A 26,611-nucleotide genomic window follows, 5' to 3' on the forward strand; every position below is an offset into this window, starting at 1 on the left:
ACAAAAACGACGTTATGCACAGATTCTGAAAACTGCGGAATTCTGCGTCACCAGAGTTCGACCAATCGACAACTTGAAATACGGTGACGTCTATTACAAGCGCCACAACAACAACTCCTATGGGCGGACACGAGGTTTTAGAGTTTAGATTTGAATAGAACTGTCAGTTTAGTCGGACGGAGAAGTGTGATTTAGTAAAGAGGTACGTATAGTTTAATAATGAAATATCTTGTTTTACGAACTTAATGCATGTACCAGTACCATGGTTAATTTATCTTTTTTCAGTAGTTTGAACAAATACAACATTAAGAACACTGGTAAAAAACTGGAGACACCCAGACTCGACACAAGAAGACGCTCAGTTTCATTTCAAACTTTCTTGTTTTTCCTGGGCGATGTCCTATTAGATATATCTTTGATATGTTCAAACCATAGTTGGATAGGGCTGACCCATGTCATAATGTCACAGTTCCAATTGGTTATGAATTTTGATTTAGTTTTGTCTGATGAGTAGGTGTAGATCATCGTAAGTAGGCACATCATAATATTTAAAAACTGAATAAGACATGTATAAAACAGATCATTTTGTGTCACTGTGTAACGCGTGACTTTATTTTGTAGATGTCATTAAATGTGCCTTTTTCGTCAGCAGTTTTGACGTTCATCATTAACGCGGATACTTAGTGTAGTTGTACTATTTTTACGTTTAACACGTAACCTAACTATATGTTATCCACAGGGCGCATTTTAAAGAAAGGAACCATGGTTGAACGTGAAACTGAGAAATCCGAGCACTCCTTGAGCTGCGGAATGTCGAAAGGCCAACACAAGAGCGAGGACCCCCACATTTGCGGCGAAGAGTCTTCGTCAACCCAGGAAATGTTTGAGCTGCTGCGTATTGACGTCGACAGCGAGACGCTGAAGATTCCCAGGACTGATAGCCAAGACAGCTCGTGCTCTGTGAGTACCATGATTAGATTTCTAAGAGCTCACAGCTGCTGTACGTTAACTTTAATGCTCTGGGATCAAAGAAACATGATTCTGAAACACTTTTAAAAAGGGTGCAGAGGTGAGGGTAAGTAATGTATCTTGCATTTTCATTTTGTGGTGCGACTGAACGCTTTCATTTGCATGGTGATGGTCCTTCCCAAAACTCCTAAACTTGGGTGGATGCACAGATTTTAATTTTGAGGTGCGAAAAGCAGGGGAAGGCAACCTTTGGCCTTGCACACCTATCCCATTCCATTGCAGGTCTTTAATCTAGTTTCTTCTTATTTAAAAAAAAAGAAAGTTAAGAGATCACTTTATTGGCCATATACAATTTTTTGCATTAGGAATTTTTCTTTTCCCATACCCCAGCTTGCTCTCCATGAGACACACAGGCACACAGATGGGGAGAGAGAAGCTTGGGGTCAGAGCGTGAGGTCAGCCATTTATACAGCACCCCTGGAGCAGTTGGGGTTAAGGGCCTTGCTCAGGGGCCCAATGGAGTAGGATTCCTCTGCCGGCTGCGGTATTTGAACCGGCAACCTTCCAGCCACAGGCGCAGATCCTTAGCCACAGTGCCTTCAATATCTGACCACAGGGCCAATAAAGTCAGCATATCTTTAGATAATTGTAGGTGAAGCCAGTTCTTTTGGATTGCAGTTGACTGTAATTGACCTTCATCGGGCACATAAAATAGATTCCTGGGTAAGCACTAGCTGTACTCAGGATCTTATATACTTGAATCAAATCTTCTCTCAGTCTCCTCTGTTGTAACTGTTGAGGTTAAGCTCGCTTGACCTGTCCTAACACAACAAAACCGTAAGACCATAAATCAGTCCTGTTCTCTGACATAAATAGAAATTTAACTGTATTGACATATTTTCTAAATAAAAGCTAGTTAAACAAATCCATTTTCACATGGGACATTTATGTTTGTAATTGGCAGATGCTAGGGGACATACATTTTATTTTCCTTTTATACCCCCCTGTTGAACTGCCCTCAGTTATAAGTTATATTTCATAAGAAGAGGATCTGGTCATCGGGAATGTGCTATACAGAAGCATCTGTGCCAAGCCCTGGGTCTGCTCTTTCCAGGTAACAGCTCAAGTTGGCACCTGGGAAAAGCTATATACTGCAGGAACACTTCTTATCCATTAGATGTCTCTCTTCCCTCTAGTTTAAACATACAGACCCATGGTGGGTGGTACTGTCTTTAAGTGAGCCATTAAAGATTATATAGTCTTTCTTCAAATGCAGTGATGCTATCCTTGTATCCACGGGCAAATCCAGTTAAAAGGAAATGGCAAATTGTAAAAGCACCATATACTACTGTCTTTTTATGTAAAATCTTTACTGATGTGTGAATTATAGTGCTGCAAAGCTCTATATTTAACACACCAGTGCTCATCCCTAATAGGAGTATATTAGATGAACACAAAATCATGAGGTTTTCACTCCTATGTATTTTGAGGTCGTGTTGCATTCTGGAAGATGATCCCCTATGTACATGCATGTATTGTAGGTTTGTTTGTTACTTTTCACAGAGAAATGTTTTGAGGAAGCAGAAGAACTGGGAGAAGACACTGGCTGCAAAGAAAGGCAAGAGGAGAGAAGAGAAACAGAGAAGGAAGCTGAAACGCATTGAGGAGTCAGGTACATAGTGTCACTTAATGGCAGAAAGATGTGATAGGATGGATTCGAGAGGTAATGCTGAAATCGCACATATTCCTTTGATGGGTGCCTGGCAACACATTCCATTTGTTTAACTTAACCTAAGTTCTCCATGTAATGTTATGAGAATGTTCCGCAAACAGTTAAAAATATATCTATTTTTACGCTTTACAAAGCCATGAAAATATTTTTGTTTATTTAAATGAAACTTTTCTAAATAAAATCACAAAGCCCAATGGGAATTTGAAGTAATGTGTGGTTTAGTTGTCACATGTGGCTTGCATTTGTATTGCAGGCAATATGCTGCAGAGCTCTCAGCACAGCAAGCGTGTTGTAAAAGCGATCACCAAAGAACGCCTGATTGAGGCCAAAACTGTTGGCCCCAGACTCTGCATTGATTTGAGCATGACAGACCTCATGTCTCACAAGGTGGGTTTTGACATGCGGTCATTTACAAGTTAATAAATTGCAGGATTAAAATACACATCTAACTACTCAAAGTCCATGTAGATATCCAGTATAGACTGGAAAGACCAGTTAGAAACTGTCTGGTGTGGCTTCAAGAAAGGCATCTTATTTTTAATGTATACAAAATGTGTACAATTTCTAATTAAGCCACTATGCTGAATTAGCAGATAAGCCACACAAATACAGGATGATTGCCAAAATAAAGGAAACACTTGAATAAATAAAGGGATACAACTTGTATTGAAAGCAGGTGATTCCATACAAGTGTGGTTCCTGAGTTAATAAAGAAGTTTACATTTCATAATGCTCAGGATCATGTATGGAAATGCTGGGCAGGCTCAGTTGCCCATTATTTTGACTACCATGGCCAGAAGAAAAGACCTCAGTGACTTTGAGAGAGGTTTGGCAGGAGCTTCAGTGGTGAAGACTACTCAACTTGCTGATGTTTCACGAGGAACAGTGGAACTTAGGTGATGGCATGGAAGTCTTGAGGGAACAACGTCATCAGCTAGGGGCAACTGTGGACGAAAGCACATACTCCTTGACCCTAATGCCAGTGCATTGGTTTTAGATGCAGGTCAAAGCAGATGTGCAGCTCTGAATCAGTTGAGCAGGGAGTTTCATCAAGTACAGTACATCAAGGTCTTCACAGAGAGGGATACTGTGGTTGGGTTGCAGTGCCTTTACCCCAATTTACACCTAAAACAGCACTTTTGCAAGTAAAAGTGGTGCAAAGAACACGGGCGGTGGTCTACTGAGCAGTGGAAAGAAGTCACATGATCATGAGTCATCCTTCACCCTGTTCTCACCAAGCAGATGAGTCCACATGTGGTGCATGGCAAAAGAAGCCTACAGGTTCAAGTGCTTGTTTTCCACGGTGAAGGGTTCTGACAGCTGTGTGGGATGCATTTTCTTCATATGGATTAGGCCCACCCAACCCCTTAGAGGGCAAAACAAATACCAATAAATACAAAGCCATTCTGAGTGATCACATTCATCCTATGGTGAAGCATTTCTATCCTGATAGAAGATAGTGGAATACTCCAGGACGACGATGTTCCCATCTGTAGAGCACGAGTGATCACTGAATGGTTCAGTAAGCGTGAAAACTATGTAAAGAATAAGCCAAGGCCCTTCCAGTCCCCAGATCTCAACCCAGTTGAACACTTATCGGCAATTCTGGAACGGTGCCCGAGACAGCGTCTTTCACCACTATCAACAAAACACTTTATTTTGGCAGTTCCCTGTATTTCGTCTTAATTCAGTTTTTTACTAAGGGTACAAAAGCCTTTAATCTGTTATCTATACACGTTTTTAAACAAATCTGTATGTTATGTGTTTGATTGTCCCCGATGGCAGCTCATATCTGTCTGATTCATGAAAATTATTACATTAAGTTATTTTTTGGACTATTGTTATTTTTTGTCCTTGAGGATTTCCCTTTTAAACTCCATATTATCCTTACTGCTTCTGCATCATGCAGGATCTTCAGAAAATTTGTACTCTAACATGGCTTGGTTTGGTTCAGTAAAAGTACAGTTTTCAAAACATTTGCACATATACAATGTTGCTGGCAAAAGTAGCTTTTGCTCGGTTGCTATTACAAATATGATACATGAATAAAGAAGGTTTTTCTGTTTTCTTTTCAGGAAATAAGTCGTCTAGCTGGCCAAATAAGGAGGCTGTATGGCTCCAACAGAAAAGCTGCCAATCCCTTCCACTTATACTTGACAGGCCTCCGAGAAGACAGCCTGCTGTACAAGGAGTGCCTGCGAAAGAATGATGGGTTTTTGAACTATGTGGTAGGTGCCTCTGCAGCAAGACCCCTGGAGCATGCGTTCTGTGCAAAGCAAATATGTCACAAATGTCTGTGGCTGGGACATTCTTCATTGATTACTGCTGTGTGCTCCAGCTCGGGGCCTTGTGGGCCAGTGTGTCTTCTGGTCTCTAGCTCTCTTTAAAGCCATAGCACCTGAAGAGCTGAGAGGCATTTACGCCAGTAATGAGCCGATTCAGGCTATTAAAAGTTGAGGTGGAATGAAGTCCTGCAGACATACTGGTACCTCCAGTACTGATATTGGACCTCCAGGTACTATTACAATGGGCATCACAAGACACTTATCACCCTCTCTCTATATATATTTAGAATGATAATGTGAGGAAATCCCAGTGTGAAGGTCTTGGGAGGAGTTCCACTCACTATAGAACTCAATATTTTAGTGATTTATTGCAATCTGACTGCATAAGATTACATTGCTCAAGTTCTGGGACCTCATTCGCTGCCCTTACTGCAGGCTCACCTTGAAATGACAACATCCCAGCAGAACAACAAACCTCTTCATGCGGTCTGGCTTTCTTCTGAGATGAGAATGTGACAGCTGTGTTGCAATAGCTATCCTACTCGCCAGACTTGAGCTCCATTGAGTATTTGTGGGGAGACCTGCTAGAGCTTGGAAAACAGTGGGCGTGTTTGTCCAGTCCCTACGAGAAGAACTGGAGAGAGTTCTCTAAGACACCTTCATCTTGGTGCAAAGTGTGTGTGGCAGATGAACAGTGTGTATTTCAAACAGGGGTCACATGTGCTACTTGTTTGACAAATCCACATAATTAATTTTAATGTTATTGTTCCTGGAATATTATCAGGGTTTATTCCTGATAATGTTGTGAAGTGTGTGATTTCTTTTGATGATCGTTATAGTATATATAGTAAGTCCACATCTCAAACTGTCATTACACATTGTAATATTTAAGTCTATATTTCCAAAATGATATCGTCTACAGCATACTGCTTCTGTAGAATGAATTGCATTTTGAATGTATAAGCACAAACTTAATATTTTGTCCAGTAATAGACAACCTTGTTAATTATGTGTCTCTTAATGCTTCTTTGTATTTAACTATCCTTGTGCTATTTGAGTTCGGAAAGGGACACTCTCTGTATTGGAATACATGAATGTAAAAGTACATCATGTCTCTTTTTCTGTCAATATCATGCTTAATTCCCATGCAACTTTATTCTGTCAGTAGTTTAGAGGTTTAAGTTCTTTGACGGTTATAAATATAGCATATAATCGCACAGATAAAGATGAAGCTGCTTTAGAATATGGCCATTAATCACAAAGGCTGGCACTGTATTTTATTAGTAGTAAGGAGGTAATCTTTAATGATTTACTAATCTGTATTTAGATGGATGTAACAGAAGACAGCTGGCTGGATTTGTTCCCTTTGGATAGTGTAATATACCTGACTCCTGACTCAGAACATGGTAAGACCATAGTTTGGACTAGAGACGTTTGGAGACTAACCATGGTGGTGTGCTCTAGGTAACCTGCTCATGTGATTAAGAAACAAAAATGGTGGTGCTTTCATGTTAGGGACAAAGGTGACAGAAGATATTAAAGTCAGTGGTCCTGCAAAGTTTAGTGACAAATTCCTAGTTTTCCTTCTCTTTAATGTGATCTCTTTTTTAAATACAGTTATGTCCATTGTCCATGTTCCTACAAATGCTCATTTTAAAAAGATTAGAAAGTTTTGTAACAATTGTCCTTTTTCTTATTTCAATACCACCATACTGTGGCAGGCTAGCCAGCCAAGCCAGAAGGCATGTGTTATTGCATTTTTGTCTCATAATGCTAGTACATTCATTGCGGTGCTGTTGGATTTTTAGCTCTGGAACATGTAGATCCTGACAAGGTGTACATCCTGGGGGGTTTGGTGGATGAAAGTATTCAGAAGGTAAGTTGTTTTTGACAACAGATTCCTGCAACACGTACTAGGAACAAGTGGCTTTCTAAAACGATTTCTAATGATATAGTGGAACAACATCATATTCTGGAATAATTTGCATCGCCATCCCCACACCTGCCAAAAAATGAATAGATAAAAGTGTTTAAATGTACAACTATTATACATTTACTGTAACCTATTTACTTTTGGTTTTAATTTTGATTACCCCATTGTATCCTTTTAAGATTTTTTTTCTTTGTTTTTTTAAAATGATTTCGGCTTCATTGTGTTTCTTTTAGAAGATAACATACCAGAAGGCAAGAGAGAGCTGTGTGTGCACAGCCAGGCTACCAATCCAGGAGTACATGGTCAAAAAAACAAATGCAAAGAACTTCCACTCAAAGATACTTGCAATCAATCAAGGTGAGCAAATTGGTTTGCTGTGCTTCTCTTGTGAATAACAGTGATGACTAAACTGCACTCGAAAATCACAGGAAGGATTGTTTTTGTTTCTCATTCAGAAAACTGCATGGCAAATTTAATCCAGTATGCAGCTGAGTGACACTGGCTTTTGCACCATTTGTTGTTTCAGTATTAAAGAAAAGTAATCGTATTACCTTACTGTTATCATGTTATAAACCTGATTGCAATTTCCCATAGACAAGAGTGGTGAAAAGCCATTGCTGGTTTGAGAATTCCTTTGTGAAATAAAGCAGAGGTGACCTTTGTTTTTTTTTTTCTAAAGTTTATTTTAAAAAACTGTACAGTGAAATTATTTTTTTATTTATTTTGGGGACAATTAGTTCTATTGGGGTGAAGAGAGTAAGAGACCCCAGATACAAAACCCGTGGTTTTAAGAGAAGAGTCCTGCAGTGAGAGGAAGGAGCAAAAGCTTTTCAGTCTTGAACAGAGAAGACTACAGGGGGCCTGACAGAAGTATTCAGTATCTTCGAGAACATTGACAGAATCGTCCCAGCAGATTTCTTCAGAATAAACAGCAGTGCCCTTCATCTAACTGTATTACCATTTGGGTTACAAAAGATTATTTAATGCAAAAAAAATGACAAATGATAAAGAAAATCCATCACTGGATACGGTGTCTGAACTTGAACTTTATTGCCATATGTAATTGGTACATGTACTGGTACAATGGAATTCTTACAGAAGGTCACTCGATTGTTAAAACAAGTGTAAAAAACACAAAGTGCAGACAGTGCATCACAACAATATACAAACAAACAGTAGACAATGTACAAGTAAACAGTTTGAATGTTAACAATGCAGACGTGTAAACATGACTGGAGATGTGCAATAAATAAATAAGAAATCATAATGAGGTAGATGGTAAAGATGTGGTAGAGGGGCATGGCTAAATGTGTTCGCCAATCGCACTGCTTGTGGGTAGAAGCTATTGAGGAATCTGGTGGTGAGTGTCCGTATGCTCTTGTATCTCTTGCCTGAGGGCAGTGGGGTGAAGAGGCCCGGAGTGGTGACTGTCCTCTGTGATAGAATGTATCTGAGTGGAATGCAACAATATTATGGGTTGAAAACAATCCTGTTGTGGGACTTGGCTGCCTGGTCCAGGTGCTGTTTCCACTTGTTACTGGAATTAACTCTTTGGATATGTGTTTTACTCCGCAGTGTTTGATATCCTGTTGACGTTCTGTGAAACTCAGAGCTGGCCAGAAGCACTGAAAGCAGGCGTGCCTCCCGGCAAAGGCTATGTTCTCTACGGAGAGTCTGCCCCGGATGCGCATCTCTGCGCAGAGTCTGCCCTGGGAACACTATAGAAAAGAGGTAACAGGCACCTCTGGCCCTGGAGTACTGCGTGCGTTTCTGGGTTTCATCCACCTCAGATCTTAATGGCTTAATTGAACTTAATTAAGTGGACAAGAAGTCGGATCAGTTGTGTTTTCCACCTTAGTCAATGTGCTTATTGAAAGGAACCAGCAGGAATCTGGCACTTGTGGACCATGGTTGCCTACCCTGGGAGTGTGCTACTGTTACTCTCTGCTTTTAATTTAATAGTGGGTAGCAATGCTACAGGTACTCGTGATTCTTCTCTCAAAAGACCGTGTGACTACAGAAATATCAGCTTGTATTTTCAGCTTTGTTGGCTTGAAACCCAAAGGGCTGTACTTCACTATGTCCCGGAGATCACTCGTTATAAGTTTTCCGGGTACACTGATTACTACAATATCTTGGTAGTTCCATTGCAGAGAAAACAAAACACCGGAAACTCCTTATGAAGGAAGACACAGAATAGGCCTCCCCTTGGCCTTACCCATGGACTGGAGAGAAATAATTGCTGTATTTATTTTACTAGTTTAAAATTTAAAATTTGGCAATTGAATTTGGTTTTAATTCAAGTTTGACATTACCAGTTGCTAATCGACCTGACTCAACAACTGCTGCACCCTTCTACAAGCCCAGGGGTAATGAGAACTGCACACACCTACCTCTAAAATACTGTATTTGCCGCAGTGTCAACTTGAATAAGACACCACATGTACTTATTAAATTTTGTGCCGCAGCCATATTGAAGTCCAACATCCCTGCAATAAAAACAGGCTTTAGTTAAATAGTAGTTTGTTTTTTTAATTCTTGATGCTTTTGTAAGAATAAAAATCTATGATAATTTAATATTTTAAAAGCAATTTAACAGCACATAACTACCTAATCTAACTATGAAAACTACCAAAACAAAACCAGCATTGTCTACCAAATGGGTTAAATGGGCCCAGTGACTGCCTTTTATTTTTAACTATATTTTTTAACAGCTTTCTGTACGTGTTGTTTTTCTGTAATTTTGTAACCTGTCTTTGTGAGTCCCTGTGAACAAGGTGCTTGTACATTAGTGGACCCATCCTGTAAAAAATCATGTACTGTAAATATGGTAAATACGAACTGACAGCTACCAACATCCGAGGTGTTTTCAAACAGTCTTTCAATAAAAATATGCCACGCCCTCCTTAATTATATGGTGAATTAACCTTTTTTTTTGTCAAACTGTTATTATTTAAAATTACCCTGACCTCTGATCAAAAACTGCTTGTTGTGTTTTGATGGTAAAAACCTAAGTGGACTGAAATGAAGAGATGGCCTTAAATATACTGCACAAATGTGCTGTGTACAACACCATTTGTAGAGATATGGCTAGTGTCAAAGATATTAATTCAGCATGTTAAAGTTCTCATTATGAAATGTTTTTATTAGTTTTCATTTTGATTTATTGAAGATGCGGACCGTGTTCAAGAAAATAATTTACAATTATGAAAAAAGGGGTATGTAACCTCAAAATAAGTGAAATCCACACATGGGTTCAAGCTCATAAATCTTTATATTGGAAGGAACTGAGAAGGACAGTCAAAGAAATTGAAATAACCTATTTTATCATATCTCCCTTCTGTGTAAATTCCCCAACAAATGGGGTTTTCCACCTGCCTTGTTCCTACTTTCAGTGATAACGTGTGCTTTCTCACATTTTCTCAGAATGTCACAAGAAATGTCAGCTGTGAAAGAAATAGGGAACTTTGGAATGAACCATTTAGGAAAGCTGAACTGACACAGATTCACAATTGGAAACTAATAAAGATGGAGGACAGGAAATAGTTCTTGACGCAGAGGTGCGGGGATCTGGAAAAGGCTTCTCAGTCAGGCGATTGAGGCCCTGACTGCAGGTATTTGTAATAATGAGGGGATGAAATTTAACTTTCGCATGGCTATAAAACAACTTAACAAGCAAAATGCACTCATTGACCTCTTCTTGCTTGGATACTTTCTTATGTTCTAAAATAAACACACGAAAATAATCTCTAATCAGAAGCAACCGAAACAACGTTAGAAAGGTGATATGCTATGGCTTGGAAATTTAGATGAAAATAATGATGTTCACAGGAACAGGGGATTAGGATAAATTAGTACTGCTCTTCTTCATTACTACAGAAACATAAGCATAGGTTACTTCTGAATGAGACCTGCTTGGCGGTAAATATATCAAATACAATCCACTTACTGTCTTAATAGACTGACTGGGGTTAACAAGATTTATTCATTTAAAACGTTTTGAAGGAATAGATGAATCAATTAACATTGCAGTGCTGACTGGATTCATGTCTAGAAACGTCTGTCAAACAATGCTATTTTATACAAGTAAAATACATTATTCAGTAACTCCATGCTCTGGTTTTTCTGACTACTGCATTGTTTGGAAAGACTAAACATTAAGTCCTCACATAATCTAAGAATGTATTTAACAATTCAAATACTCTTTAACGTTTCATTTCTAAAAAATGTCACATGCCATTTTTACTCAGAAGAGTCCTAAAATAGTTGAACTATACTGATTTCACAGTGGTATTTCGTGAGTACAAGTTGTACAAGTTGTAGTTAAGATTTATAGTGAATATATTATTTTTCTCTAATGACATGGACAGTCCTGACATTTATAGAAGCCTTCTGTGACAATACTGTCACAAAACTGACAATAATTGAATATATACTGTAGTATAAGAAGAATGCGAGAATGTTTCAAGACCTGTGGGAGAAAATGTGAAAATTATATTAACCAGAAATATTGTATTTGGCCACAGAGAGGCATGGAAGAGCATGCACAGCATATACTTGACTGAACAGCTGGACCAAGATATGTTACAGTAAAATTTCCAATGGACGTGTATTTCCGACAGTGCACTGTGTAGATCAAAATGGCAAAACATTTGGCTTTGATTCCACCAGTTACTGAATGAAATTAACGCAGACTGTCCCAAAATAAAACACATTGTGTGTTCAGCCTGTGACAACTCAAGATAAGGACAGTGAGATGACTAATGTTTTTCATCCTAGAGCACTAAGAAACCAGCTGGTATTAAATCTATACCACTGTCTGTACTCTTTGGTCACTTTTAAAAACAGATAAAACTGGCAACACTGACATTGTTTTTACTTCTTCCTGACTGTCGGTCAGTTTCTGGTTATGATGATGTAAGAAGTAAATGTAAACAATATACTCCTGAGGTGAAAATAGAGCACTGGAAAATTCCCCTTTGTCACATAATTATTAAAATGCCTAAAATCAACAAATTCTGGAATATAATTTGCAACTGTAGTGCATTTAAGGTGCATTTTAAATTTAACATCAGTGTATTCCCTTCTGCCCTTTTGTGAGCACTTACATGATCTGGAATATAGTTCTAATGTTATAAAAACTGAATATTGAATTATATATAGATTAAAATGATATTTTTAATTGGTAAAGGAGATTATTTTAATTATTGATAATGAATCTAATGCAGGACTGCCCCTGTGCAAAACCTAGATTCACACTGTGTGTACTGGAGTGTACTCTCAGTGGTCTCTCCTCCTCCCAGACTTCCTTGTGAAGGTCCAGCACTCCTGGGGACACCCAGCGTCTGCTTGTCACATCCCACAGAGGGGAACAGTAGGTGATGACACTGGAGGGGGTGACCCCATTAATCTCCTTGGCCAACATGTCTCTTGACCTGTGCTCCAGGCACCCCATTGCCAAGAAGTGTTCAGCCCACAGCCTGTTATGATTCTGTCTCTAGGACTGCACAAACCACCTGGTTCATGATTGCACTCATGAATCCTGCATTCATGAATCCTTTTCCACTGCCTTGTAAGGCACTGTAAAGTTATTCCAGATTTTCACTTTCCACACAGCCACCTGAAAGTAGTGACAAAGGAGTGTGTCCTCTATTATGGTGTACTGTGATTTGGAGTGCAGAAAAATTATTTTTAAAGAGGAGGGGACCTCTGCTTATCGATGCAAGCGATGTGTTGTCGGCCTTTACTTCATAATTGTTTCTGTTTGCAGCAGTTGCTAGTCCAGAATCGTTTTTAATGGATGACAGTGCTCGATCTCATTGACGAGGCTGGTAAACTACTTCACTGTAGATGTTTTAATCCTCTTTCATCACATAGAAATTTAACAGAACATTACGCAGCATGTCTGCCGCATGGTGGAGCAAGGGTTGGTATGGTACCGCATTACAGCACTGGGACCCTGGGTTCATCGTCTGTGTGGAGTTCACATGTTCTCCCTGTGTTCCGGGAGAATGTACAACACATCCGGTTTTTTCTATGGATGCTCCGGTTTCTTTTTGCAGACCAGAGTCATACTGGTAGGTTAATTAGCGTATTCCTATAAGCTAAATCGGCCCTGGTGTGAGTGTGTGCACCGAGGAGCACTGCCATCGCAGCTAGGGTGTATCCCGCCTTGCGCCTGTTGCTTGCCTGGATAGGATCCGGCTCCCCCGTGACCCTGTATTGGATAAAGTGGTTACAGCATTTTTGATTACAACACAACATTGGTGGTATATAACGGGATACTCTGTGACTACCATATTTCTCTATTTTTCATTTTTTTACCGGTTTACAACAATTTTCTACTGACTTTCTTATAGATTGCACTTGAGAAAATAAGTAGAAGTAACGGAGCGGGATATTTTATAGAAGTGCTTAATCGCAGTCATGACGTTCTTTACAGCAGCAGTTAGTAGTAAAGCTGTTCATTAAGAAAAACCATCGGATATTTGTAGCCGATGGGTCAATGATGTGTTGTGAAGGGCTGGTTTAGTTTAAAACACGAATAACGAATAAAACAAAACAACTATTTTATTTTAAATGTGTGTAACCATGTTAATCGTTTTAGGCTTTGACGATCGTGAGCGCATATAAAAACAATCCCATACCTCAGTCACAGATGAACAAAATATTTTTTCTGTCACAGTTCGGGCAAGCCCTATCCGATCTGAGCAGATACCTTCTAATCCCAGCTCTCATTAAATGCCAAATGAAGGGGGAAGTCCTTCCCCAAGAAATGATACCGGCCAGCCGATTGGTGAAAGGGGGAGTCAGTCACAGATCAGCCATGTCTGGGCAGAAATGAACTGCACACATCTGTGGTACTGTATCCCTGCTCAAGTCCGCTATCCTAAGTGCTGGCGCTATTACACGACGAGCCGGGTTCTTTGTTATTCTTTTTAATGCGAAACATTGTCCCCTTGTAATATCACCGCTGCTTTGTACCGCGGTTCAAGGATTGAGGGGGCCAATGATGTTTCCTTTATTCAGATACGAAATGGAATAAGACCGTGGGAGTGATTTCACACTTGACTGTCTCGCCGGATTCCTCAACCTGCTGCCTTACTTAGTGACACTGTTGTTGTTGTTGTTTTTTTTTTAAATGATTTGATAACTGTGTTTTATTCAGAGGGGAAGCGTATGTTGATGAAAATCGAGCATGTCAGGAAAACATTACAAGGCTCACGAAGTCAGTTGCTGCATCAAGTATTTTATATTTGGATTCAATATCATTTTTTGGGTAAGTATCGATTCCCCCTACTTCTCCTTGTTTAGTTTGAATTTTACGCTTTTTGTGAGATGCTATATTTGGGCCCAGTAATACAGGGAGGAGAGAGTATCGCATCTTCGTCTTCGGTAGTAATATTACTTTACCTTTCATACTGTATATGCTTACAGTATGTGCTTAATCCCTACGCTTTATCAGTCTTCCAGGCCTGGTTAAAGGGAAACCGTTGTCAGATCTTTAATAAGGAGGCAGATATAAATAAGCATGCCAACTCCGGTCTGCTGTTGCCGTTAAGTGTAGAGGTGCAAAATGCCAGGTTACTGGATGAGTTTCGTGGGATTGTTCCTAGTGTATCACCGCTACTCGACTGTAATTCAATTATGTGCACAGTAATAAGCATCGTGTCACATACTTGTACGTGCCCTGGAGAAAGATAATCCTCTTTCTGATCATCTGTGTCATTTACTGCATCTATTGTCTGAATACTTGTTATTGTCTCTTAGAAAAAAAAAACAAGTGTGTCATTGCCGCTGTACTCGTTACTTACCAACTGTTTTTTGTTCTTCTGGTGCTTAATCTGGCATCCAAAAAGCATAATTGACTGCTTTGTTGCTCAATCTGGGTCGGCCGTGGGCTGTGTTTCTGTTTTTTAAGTGTCTCTTCGAAACGGATTTTTGTTCAACCCCACCTCCCCCCCCCCATAGCAGCGTCTTGAGCAAATTCTGTTGATGTATAAAAACTTTAATGTAATACAGGGGACCCATTCAACCAGTAAAGAAAGAAAGAAACGCATCAATAACTTTGTTTTATATCTATCTTAAAATGTACAAAATAACCGGTTTCTCCGGTATTTCTCGTTTTAAAAGAGAAGCATTTCTGCTTTTATTTTCAGTTTTAACAGTATTATTTATTTTTGCTGTCTTAGATAAACAGTACGTAAATCTGTTCTCAGCTTTTCGGCTAAAATGAAGTGTAGGATCTGACGTGGTATCCCATTTTAGTAATATGCTGCAATTGTGTTATTAGAATTAATAATTAATAATTAATTATGTATTGTTGCCGAACTGTACCCAGTTAAGACGCCTTGCAGGCTACGGAAGTCATGAGTGGATGTGAAAAAATGTTCATGGCTTATTAAATATTTTTCGTCAGCCTGCAATGAGTGTTTAAAATACATAGTACCTCTTTTAATTCACTCCATGCGCTTAAAAGTCACTAACCTCTAGAGTGATTTGCGGAATAAATAAACTATGGAAATAATTCTGTAACCATAGCGGGTTTTATGCTTCATTAGAGAAATGTCTTTTGACAGGTGCTCTACTAAAATTTTAATTACGTAAAGAACGAACAGCAGTTTTCCCTTTCCCCAGCCTTTCTGAAATATTTATATTGGTTTTACTCATTTAATATTTACATTTCTTGTTAATATGGATACAGACATTGGAATCCTTATCTTTATATTTCTGTACATACAGTGTAAGCATTTATGTTGTATTTCTATCAACAAATCTTTCTGCCACTCATATGTACAATAGGCCCAAATGACATTAAAATTAGTTAAAAAAATGTTGGAGCTGCAGTCTGGTTTGGGCAGAAGGACAGACCCACTATAATTCTGGGGGTGCTCCTTTCTCCTCTGGGACACTGGGACATGTCTTGCCCAAGTTATGAGAATTAAATTTGACAAGGTAAGCGCCTGTGTTCCAGTTCCCAAACAATGCAAAGACTTTAATTCAACTTAAATGCTCAGTTTTCAGTCTTTGTCTTCATTCTACTTTGCTGCTTCCTTTCTGTCATTACAAGTTGTTACAGTTGTTTTAATATTCTTATAAACCTTCTTGGGCAGGCAGTAAGTCTGCAGTGCAAATGCACAATAACGAAAGCACCATTGATAACAACTGTCAACTTTGTGTGAGTAATACAGTAGCTGTCACATACATAAGAAATTTTACGTATCCCCCTTCTCCTCATAGCAACTTATGTTAGTGCTTTAGAGTTAAACCAATGTTTAATTTTCCCCCTTGCAGTCTAGCAAATCCTTAACAGTTTCTAGAGGTTAATCAGAATCACTGTAGAAACTAATAAGGCGAAGTATTAAACAAAAATTGTGTTTCTGGATGTTATGTTTCCTTTGGTATGTGCAGTACTCCCTTCTGTTTCAGAGAAATGTACAAGGATGCCAAATATGCCTAACTTTTCAGGTGACGGGAGAGCAATACAGAAAACACCACGACAGAGATAAAATTATTTTGCTTAATAATTGAGCTCAATTTCATGAAGTGTCTCTGACATCTTTTGTGCTGCGTTTTCATAATTTGGCAAAACTGAAAGCTCAGTTTGTGTTTCAATACTGAGGGGAGATGACAAAGCTTAATTCCAGGATGACCACGGAGTGTGTTTGTCAGCACAAATCCAAAAGGAAAATGTTGACCGAGAGAAACACACGAAAAAGTGTAGTTAAAGCCGTGTTGTCATTCTATTAAAACCAAAACACTTTTTTGCCGGAGAGACATTTTCTTAAGTGGCAGACTATACAGCGAAGTTTTACCCAAGGAAACCATTAGCATGTTTTATAATGCAAGAAATAAAATTTAATTTTTCAACCATTTAACAACTGTGACTTTTCACTGGGAGATCAGAGCTTTGATTGTCATTGTTCAAAAACATATTTCCAGCTCTTCCCATTTACTATATTTCAATGGTGTTCTGAGTTTGCTCGTATGCCAGGAACACCCTTTAGTTTATTCCTGTTCTTTTGGCTTGCGTTTTACACTCCCATCCTGTTGTAAGGCACCCACCATCAACAAGGCGGCACTAAGCTGGTGAACCAGAAGATTAAACATTTGATCCCTGTGGAAGCTGTCTGTTGTGGCACGGAGATAAATCATAAAGTGATCACTGTTTATAGCCTTCAAATGTCCCCATAGTTCATCTCTATCTGTTGCAGATTATGTTTGTACAACATGTGCAGAGTAAGGAAGTTCAAATCTAAACGTTCTAGACCAGCATCTGCAGCTAAAGGTTGGAAGCAACAATTTAGTCTACAGGGCATAAAACTGAGAGAAATATTTGTTTAACTAGTCTTCATTCAAATCCGGTAAATATTTTTGACCATCATTCTTTCTTGACAAGAAATAAGAGTTTTACATTACCTTTTAAATTTGGTTGACTGGCACAATCCAACATAAATTACATTTGTACTCATCTATACCGGTGTGTATTTTACTAGAGAAATCTCTAACAACCAACCGTGGTGCCTGAGATTTGACACCAGTCTGCCAGTCGCAAGTCCAAACTGCAACTCTACGGTGCTGTAAGATGATCTTTTGCCCTGTGCTATGGATGGCATCTATACAGTAGGTGGGTTCCAAAGTCCACCTCCATGTCCTTGCAGTTAAACCTGGGGAATGAGGGTCAGCACACTTCACAAACGGGTGAAGAGTCCACTTGGAATGAGCTGACAGCCGTTCTTGTGGATGAAGGCTACAGCAGAATGAGACATCCAATCACCATTTCCTCCCTACCATTGGACCAAGGTCAAGTACAGGAGAAACAGCAGTTTCTTCAAAATCGACGAAGACGTGCAGTCAACTTCCATTCCCAGCACACTCCTCACGTCCTGTGGCAAGCAGGATAATCATGTCTGCAAGCTCTTAGTCGTGACCTAGCACTGAGACTGTTAAAAGAGGTTTTCAGGCACTTGGGTTGAGGCAAACCTGCACAGTGACAGCTGTAACAGTGACTGAACTGACTGAATAGAACTTTTTAAGATCTCCCTTTGAGGAAAGGGCTAGAAAAAGGGCCCTAGAAATAGTTTGTCTCACCACTCCTGACTGGGTAGCTGCATCCAGAGGGATCACCATTTTGCAGGCAAAAGTTTTTGCAGTGATAGTATATCAACATAGTCAGTGTGAGAGAAACCTGGCTGGAGAAGAGCTATTCAAGGATTCTGGAGATGGCTATAGCAAGACCATTGAATTAATAAAAGTGGATTTGCCTTCAAGAATGAAATAGCCAGCCACCTGCATGAGTTCCTTGATGGAATCAGTGGGTGCCTCATGCCTTCTTGTCTTGACTTAGCAGGTAACCAATGTGCCTGCCTGATATCTGCATACTGTATGATGACCTCACACTCGGTTCAGATGACGAAACCAAGGAAAATTTGTATGCCAAGCTCCACCAGATTATTTGTGGATTTACGAAGGGGAATGGGTTCAGTCTTCATGGAGACTTTAACGCCAGAGCTGGAAGAGATGTCTGTCTCTGGAATGGAACCATTGTCATTAGTCTGTCATGACCAGCGTCATGTTTTGAGATAAAAACAGATCCAGAAGATCCTGGCGATATTCACGGTGAAAACACTGGGACATCTATTCCATTGACTGTATCTGAATCAAAACTACGTCCATGACCACATCCCTGGTGGCAGGAGATCACAATTTCTGATGGCTGTGAAACTGACTTCTGGACATTGCTTTCCATATAATATATTGTATTACTTGGAACTTCAAGACCATAAATGGTTTGATAAAAATGAGTGCAAGGCTTAATCACCAGGGTTCTGTCATGAATAAAAAATAAATACAATAAAATATAGAAAAACAAGATGTATTATTAAGGATGTACTACTTGACGCGATGACACAAAGTGATATCTCTCTTAAGGACAAAATAAGATAACAATGAACAGGGACTGCTTAAAAGATTGATTTAGTAATCAGGTGCTTGAGAAAATGAAACATACACACATTGAAACTGACCTACTGTAGACCGACAGGGATCTGACCCTCAATTTGCAGAAACGTGTTGTATGATTCAGAAGTCTATGCATTACCAGTTGTCAGTGGATACAGCTGTTCCTTTCTTTATATTTCCTCCATAGTGACACATACTGTAGCTAAAGACAGGCACCTTACGCTTTTTGAATGTGTTATGTATATTAATAAGCTTTTGCAAGGCTGGTGGATGTTTTTGTTACTTAAATTTGCCCCGATGTTAGATTAATTCATTGATTCAGAGTAAATCGTAAATGGATTTCCATATTTTGGGGTTGAATTCTTTCATATTGAGATTCCCAGTTTTTAAATATGAGTGGCACCATTTAGATTTTTACACGTATGCATTTTAAAATATGAAGTACAAATTTAAAAAATACCACCTAAAGGAGAAGAGGCCATTTAACACATTATGGGCGTTCTTTCTTTGTCAGTGGTTCCTGTATGGTATGTTGTTTTTCCTTGCATGTTGAAAATGAAGAATCTCAATGGAATAGCTATTATAAACAGGGGTGCAATAATGTTACATGAATCATTTACTGCACAGTTGGCAGGATTAATGATTAATCATATATTACAGATTCTGGCAGCACTAAAGTTGGTGTTATTTAGATTTATAAACCAAGCACACCATGAGCATGGTGCAGAGAAAACTTGCAGAAGGCAGATCTTGCCAACAATAAATAATATTAATAATAATAATAATAATAATAATAATAATAATAATAATAATAATAATAATTCCTTAAAGTTGTTATATAGCATTTTTCTGGGCACTACACTTAGAGCACTTTACAGGTAGCGGGGACCCCCCTCCACCAGATGAAGCCAGTCCAGAGAGGGGGATTATTAGGAGGCCATGAATGGTAAAGACCAGGGAGAAATTTTACCAGGACACTGGGGTAACAACCCTACTCTTTTCGGAAAACACACTGGAATTTTTAATGATCACAGAGAGTCAGGGCCTCAGTTTTACATCTTGTCTGAACCACGGCACCTTTTTTTAAAAGTATGGTGTCCCCATCACTATACTGGGGCATGAAGACCCAAACAGACTGCAGGGTGAGCTCCCCTTACTGTTCCCCACTAACACCTCTTCCAGCAGCAGCCTTAGTTTTCCCAGGAGGTCTCCCATCCAGGTACTGGCCAGCCTGATCACCTGCTGAGCTTAAGTAGGTGATATAGCTGCTGGCAACATGTTGGGGCTTTGCTAGCAGAAACAATAGCCTGAATAGACAATGTCTTGCCATTAAAATGTGCATACTACTACAAATCTATTTTTGGAAGACTTCATCTTCCAGCTACAGTAAGAACTTAATAATTAATCATTTGCTTTTAAGCTTCAAAGTGCAGTTGTAAAAAGAGTTTTTTTCCAAAGCTGAAAACGTGGTTAAACGTAGTTGTTTAAATAACAAATATAAAACAACAACACAAATGACATTTTTCTAAGAGACAACTTGAGCATGTTTTAAGTAACCTTTTTTAACTGTCAGGATTGAATAACCTTATTTACTCTACCTGTCAGTAAGGGTACAGTGACTTACAAATATGAGCAGAACTGATCCAGTCGCATGCTCGCCGAGTTTGTCAGAAGCTTTGTGTTCTATAGAACTGCACTTTATTGTGCCTCTTGAAATCAAAGAGGGGTCAGGAAATGATTTAGCTCATAAAGAATTCAAGAAGAAGTTCTTCTTGAAACAACAGATTAATTGTCAAGGAGTTGATTTCAGTCAAGGAGACAGACTTCATTATGGGGGTATGTCAGGCTAACTCCCTTTAAATGTTGAAGTACAGTACTATGTTTGGCCTTTAGATTTGTAATTGTTTAGCAAAACAGATTATGCTTGCTGCTGTAAACTTCATTTTCCAGAACAGCAAACTTATTATTTTTTTGTTTGTGCTTTTGATTTACAGCTTAATTAGGCAGCCTGAACTAAATCTGGGACCACATATGGTTGACTCACAAAGCAGTTCGCTTTTTTCTCAGAAAAAAACTGATTAACGTGCTGAAGTGTTTGGTGACTTGAAGGTATATGAAAACCATGCTAATGTTAGAGGATATTATATGTTCAGTTTCTCCCACATTGTTACCACTGATTTTGAGGAAATCCCAATCAGCCTTCTCTTCTTTTTAACCTCTCTAACTTTCATTTTTTTTTTCATTTATGCCAGAGTATTTTGAACCCTTTTAAGATTTATAGTATGGTTTCCGTCTAAACAGCTACATACTGTACAGTTTCATATGTTAAGCAAAATCCAGTGGCAGCAGTCTTCGATCTGGTAGGCTCTGTTTTCTGTTAATGAGCTCCGTTTACTACTAAGTGAAGTCCAACATTAGAAAAGTAACAAATTGTACACTTTCAGTGACAACAGAAGCTGTGTTTTCAAAACCTTTCACACAACAGCATGTAGTTTGCTATCTGCTTCCAAATCACACTGGCTCATTCATAAAAAGATCATAAAAATGTTTTAAGAAGTTGGAAAAACAGCAGAGTTAAGAAAGGAAATTCTGTATAAGTTAGAAGTTAGTTTTCAGTTCTTACATTTAAAGCCTTTACCAGTCTTTTTTTACGTAAAGGATTCTATCATAATGATTGAACAGCTTCTTTTCTGCATTGTCCACTGTCTAGAAATTTCGGGGTTCTTATATCCTTGGATACTCCAATACTCATTTAAAATAATTTTTTGTAGAAATTTTAATTTACTGTTGTGCCATGAATATACTGGTTAGGTCTGTCAGCACAGGGCATTGTTTTTCTCTTTGTTGTGGGTGATACTAGTTTCCCAGTGGCAGAGCAATCAAGGCCTCCAGAGGAGACAGAACAGGTTGCCTTGGAAACAGATGATCCCATACTCCCCTTTCTCTCTTACGATATTTAGGCAGTGGCACATAATAAACATTTCAGGAAATGTGTAAATATCCTTTTAGTGGTACAGTACTTGTCTTATTGCTCAAAAATATTGTTTGCAAGTGTTTGTGTGTTTTAAACTCATTAGACTTCTAAATTATTATTTTTACTGAATCAATTCAACTGTTGCCAGTAATCGGAGTGTTTTAGTTAATAGGTCATATGTTTTTGTTGCAGGTGTGTTTTTTAATAAGCTGTTTTTTGTCTTTAGGGGCACATTTCTGTGAGAATTTCCTAACTTTAAAAAATGCTTTAATAATTTAATTTTTTTAAATGTATTTTGTTAAAGATAAGTCCTGTATGTGAGCAGGGTTTTGTAAGTTCCAATTATACATTAGTCGCTAATTTGTACTAATCCCTAATATCATTTTGTGTGGAGTAACGTATGAAGATTCTACACTGAATTATTAATTTAGAAAATTGTTTATAATTCTCTTTTATGCCAATTTTTCGGTGACTGAGAAGAAACTGAAGCAGTGTTAAATTTGTCTTTCCTAATCTTTGAAAACTGTTGTTATTCACCACAGTCTTCTGTTCATCATTTATCTTAAGTTAAGGATGCTCATTAAAATACCATCAGCTGTTTCCCAGATTTATTTGCCATTTTCCTATTAATTTTAATGAACAATGTGTCCATATGTACTCCGCGATGGATAGCGAGCCATGTATTGCTCACCAGGGACATCATAAATGCCACGGTTTCTTTTACATAAATTTAGCTATTGAGATGTAGTTCTAATATATGCCTGTAGCAGTTTTGAGTATCAAGTAAAATTTGAGATTTCTGACAGCTGTGTATAGTTTGCTCTTTACATTCTTACAACATATGTAAGACCCCACTCTGAACAACCACAAGGTCTTCCATATCTCATTCTATAATTTCAAGTGTTTGACTGGATATTTGATTGAAAAGTTTTCCTAGTTGTTAACTAGCATATTCTCTAGGTTTTAGTAACGACACCTCCACAGCCAGTCCTATCTACAAGCCCTGCAAAGGTTTTTCGAGTGGTTCTGTAGACCTCTTAGTGACTTTTCTCATTCCTTAGCATTCATACCAAGAGTTTTCTTTTAATTCAGTTTGTGAATATTGGCCTTAATTGATAATTGCCGTCTTATTGGTAGAAAATATTAACAGCTGACGATTGTAAGATTTTACAAATAAATAAAAAACAACCCATTTAACCTAAAAACTCTGAAGTATATTGTTAGCCTTGCGTGGTCTCTTTGTTATTAGGATGATAAACAAGATATAAGTTTATCAGACAGTGTGACGGATTACACAATGCTTGTGTTCAGGCACAGGGAACATGCAGCAGTTAATTAATGTAGGTGTGGCTGCCACCTTCAGTTCTGTGCTGCATTCATGGCAAGGTTCATTTGCACACAGTTGAGTCAGAGGCAATAATAGCAGGATACACTGCCATTAAGGAAGAGTGTCAAATTGTAAGGAGCAAAATATCCCCCAAAATATGTAGAGGTTCAAAGTTATGCTGGGTTGTCCTGGCTAGTTATAAAACTTAACCTTTTAATGTAATATGGATTTATATGTTTTGTATTTGATCACAACACGTTTTGGTTTCCTGTTGTTCAGAGATAAGGGGAGGAGAGGAGTAGTAGTACATTTTTTTTTGTAGCAATCTGTTTTTTGCTTTTAAGCTCTGACTTAGCGTATGAAAGAGATCCAGTCACTTGTGTTTCCTCCATAAAGATATCCATGGCAGCCTTTACTGACATGCATCCTCTTCTGGCATGGTATCTTTGTGAGGATGCCTCATTTATTACATGAAATATATTATGATTTCATGATTTCCAGCACTCTTTGAGTTCATAAAGTAAGCCCATACTTGAGCCTAGTGGCTCATCTGGCCAGAGCTCACTGTGGTTTCTGTAGGATTGAGTAGAATAGGAATATATGATTCCTGCCTGGGTGGGGTGATGATGATGATGCATACAGTTTGAACAGCCGGACTGGACAGGATCCCCGAAACAGTACGGGAATGAGCACTGCAGGTTGAACAGTCTCCTCTCAGCTGTATTTCCTGTATTATATTAATCTCCAGTTAGAGGTTCAGAGCCCTGAGAACCGTTCTAGATTGTACCCAGTGAACTGATAAGGCTCCCCTTAACACTATTCGAGTGTGTTTTACTGTGCATGTGTGAAAAACCAGCCTTCAGTGTCAGCGTTTGTCCAAACACAGTGTCATGTACAAATGTACCCAGCTGCTTATCAAAGCAAGCATCTTTACATTTTAGAAAATGCTGAACTGCGTGTGGGAGAAGCAAGATAACTGTGAATGCTGTAGGTTACTATTACTATGTGTACTATTTTTGTTCAGCTGTCTCTCTCCAGTGTTTATAAGGACTTTAAATACAATCATTTTCTGAAAAAGAGAGATGTACAGTATCTTGTTGTTCTTCCAGTGTAGGCAGCTTAGTCAAAGGACTAGTAGTCCAAACTGTTAATTCAGGAGAATTTTCTTCCATTTATGTCGGGGGAGAAAGGCGCAAGGCAGAAAACCGCTGGGCAAGGAATTGTGGGGAATAGGGAAGATTGGAGCAGAGGGAATTGAAAAGGCTATTCCAGGAGCTGGTCAAAACAAATGAGGAACACAAAGACTTTCATACTTAATGACTTTGCCTTCGTAAAATTAGACGAATCTGAGAGATCCATTATTTATTGTTATTGACCGTCTGGTTTCCTTCAGGTTAGTGGTTATTGACAGAACAGTCCCTTTTCTGTGGCTAGCAGGGCTTGTTCTGAGGGAGATGGAGCCTGGCAAGCGTACCTACTAAATGCTGGCTACCGTGCTATTTTATCTTAGATAAGCAGGGTTGAGTAGTTGTTGAGCCACATGGGCATTTTTTGGATTAATGATTTGGCTGTTGTCAATAATTGACTTTCTGTTCGATTTCTAATGTGCTGTTTCACCTGTATGGTTGAGTACACAGTACATTTGATTTCCTGTTTTTTTTGTATTGTTAGGAAATAAGAAGTGAACCAAAACGCAGCGAATCCTTTGGGAAGCGTTGTTTGCCGTTCTTAAGGTGCATGAATGTGATTAATAAGGGGGTAAACTGGGAAGAGGTAATTTAATGAGTCGTCCAAAACATGTATGTGATCCTTACAGTACGTATTCAGCCTTTGCACGATTATTCAAAGGCAGCCTCTTATGGTTATCATGTTAAATTGTAGGTCTGGGGAATTCGGCTTCACATTTCGAAATTATGTTTTGAGCTGAAGAGAGCAGGAGCCAGCTGAGGTTGTATTGTTTTCCACTGCTGTATCTGTAGTACTTGTAGTGCTGGAACAGAAATGGATTTTAGTCTGTAGCTGGGATGGGGTGAAAGATTGCAGGATACAAGGAGTGGGATATCCTTGATCCATACTCTATTGCATTCATTTACACTGTTCTTGTAGAAAAACGTGCCCCACTGTGCTTGTGAAAACATTTTACCAGCCTGGAAAAATTAGTTATTTTGTGTGCAGAATCTGTCTAATATGCCCCTGTTTCCTCTTTTCTTGTTCCTCTTTCTTGTGAGCTCCCGATTGTGTGCCATTATGTTTGTTTGTTTGTTGTTCAGCTCTATTGTTTCTGTCCTGTCATTGTCACACCTGCTGTAGCAGGATGTTTCCTCTTTGAAGAATTGTAATTTTAATGGGCCCTTTTCTGCTGCTCAAGAGATCTGTGGTTCTAGTGATATACACGCCTGTGTGTTTTCAAAATCATTCTAACTGCATCCAGAATCTTTCTCGCCAAATGGTAAGAAACCATCAAAAGATTTTTTTGTAATAACGTCTTCTTCTCCATCATCTTCTTTATTGGCTTGTTACAGACTGGTTAATATTGCACACTTTTCACTCGGTAACTCCTTGCTTGGATGTTTTCCTTCGTCGGCACCAGCATCATTAAGACACACTTTCAGGCTGTGTAGGAGTATGACCTATTGAGTGTCCATGAAAACGGATAGCTTTCAGTTTGGAACCTGTACTGGCTCAGTATAAGGTACGTGAATATACATGCTGATTGTTACTCTTCCACAACAACTGCTGACAGGCTGAATAGGAATGTAGTGTATTGAGATAAAGCAAGCAGCACTTAAGTGTCAATCATTACACTCGTGACCTTACATTTTTTCACTCCTGCCTGCTGTGACTGCATTCCTTTTTATGTACAGGTTGCTGTTTTGTATAAATAAGTTATATATACAGCACAGGCCTAATAAATGTGTTTTCATTGGCTCAAAGTGCAAGCCTGTCTCTTTTTACCTATGTCACTGACTTGGACATCCTGCTGGTCCCAGTCAAGGTTTTTATTTTTAACTCGCAGTATCTTGCAGCCATATCACCATGCAACTCACAACTGGCAACCCACTTTCCAAAGGCATGTCACTTCTGGGAGAAGCACAGGGTTGCTACAAACCTCCTGAGGAATAAAAGGATGGATGTAAAACTGGCCTATTCTGTGAGAACTTCAATAGTATATTAACATTGTGCCACATTGGAACTCAGATGACAGTCAGCAACTATATCACCCTGCAACTCACAACTGGCAGCCTACTGAAGCTCAGCAGGTGTGAGTCTGGCCAGGATGAGAGACCTCTTGGGAAAAACTAACTGGCTGCTGGAAGAGGTGTTAGTTGGGCCACTAGTGGGCTAACACTGCAGTCTGTGTGGGTCCTAATGCCCTCGTATAGTGACAGGGACACTATACCGTAAAAAGGTGACATGAAACCCAGACCCT

At 38.9% G+C, this 26,611-nt stretch overlaps 2 protein-coding genes and 1 long non-coding RNA gene across 5 annotated transcripts in view; 2 read left to right on the forward strand and 1 right to left on the reverse strand.

Moving 5' to 3' along the window:
* The first annotated feature begins 63 nt into the window (after window positions 1–63).
* On the forward strand, window positions 64–9,829 carry trmt10b (tRNA methyltransferase 10B). Of its 2 annotated transcripts, none has more exons than XM_088624783.1 (9): window positions 64–202; window positions 740–960; window positions 2,533–2,641; window positions 2,955–3,088; window positions 4,777–4,929; window positions 6,314–6,392; window positions 6,795–6,862; window positions 7,153–7,276; window positions 8,495–9,829. In XM_088624783.1, exons 2-9 carry the CDS (start codon window positions 763–765, stop codon window positions 8,641–8,643), a joined length of 1,014 nt encoding a protein of 337 aa, XP_088480909.1. In that variant the 5' UTR covers window positions 64–202; window positions 740–762; the 3' UTR covers window positions 8,644–9,829. The 2 variants fall into 2 exon arrangements, with proteins under 2 accessions (XP_088480909.1, XP_088480918.1); XM_088624792.1 differs by having other exon boundaries at window positions 7,156–7,276.
* LOC148677729 (uncharacterized) lies at window positions 7,946–13,678 on the reverse strand. Its single transcript, XR_015935345.1, has 2 exons — window positions 13,567–13,678; window positions 7,946–13,136 (listed from the first exon to the last, which is right to left on the reverse strand). It is a non-coding gene; the product is annotated as an uncharacterized LOC148677729 (long non-coding RNA).
* Window positions 13,679–13,778: 100 nt separating this feature from the next.
* The window catches only part of LOC148677730 (tetraspanin-5), a 54,799-nt gene continuing 41,966 nt past the window's right edge, over window positions 13,779–26,611 (forward strand). Inside the window, exon 1 of one of the 2 annotated variants that reach the window (XM_088624813.1) lies at window positions 13,779–14,198. In XM_088624813.1, the coding sequence (XP_088480939.1) occupies window positions 14,118–14,198 (81 nt within the window). In that variant the 5' untranslated portion in view covers window positions 13,779–14,117. The remainder of the gene's footprint in view (window positions 14,199–26,611) is intronic. The other variant, XM_088624805.1, reaches the window with a different exon arrangement.

The sequence above is a fragment of the Lepisosteus platostomus genome, chromosome 1, assembly GCF_059453375.1.
Source record: "Lepisosteus platostomus isolate fLepPlt1 chromosome 1, fLepPlt1.hap1, whole genome shotgun sequence".
Lineage (NCBI taxonomy): Eukaryota > Metazoa > Chordata > Actinopteri > Semionotiformes > Lepisosteidae > Lepisosteus > Lepisosteus platostomus.

Coding starts and splice junctions, on each gene's coding strand:
- trmt10b (XM_088624783.1), top strand. CDS start 763: ATGGTTGAACGTGAAACTGAGAAATCCGAGCACTCCTTGAGCTGCGGA. Junction 961..2,532: donor GCCAAGACAGCTCGTGCTCT/GTGAGTACCATG, acceptor TACTTTTCACAG/AGAAATGTTTTGAGGAAGCA. Junction 7,277..8,494: donor GATACTTGCAATCAATCAAG/GTGAGCAAATTG, acceptor TTTACTCCGCAG/TGTTTGATATCCTGTTGACG.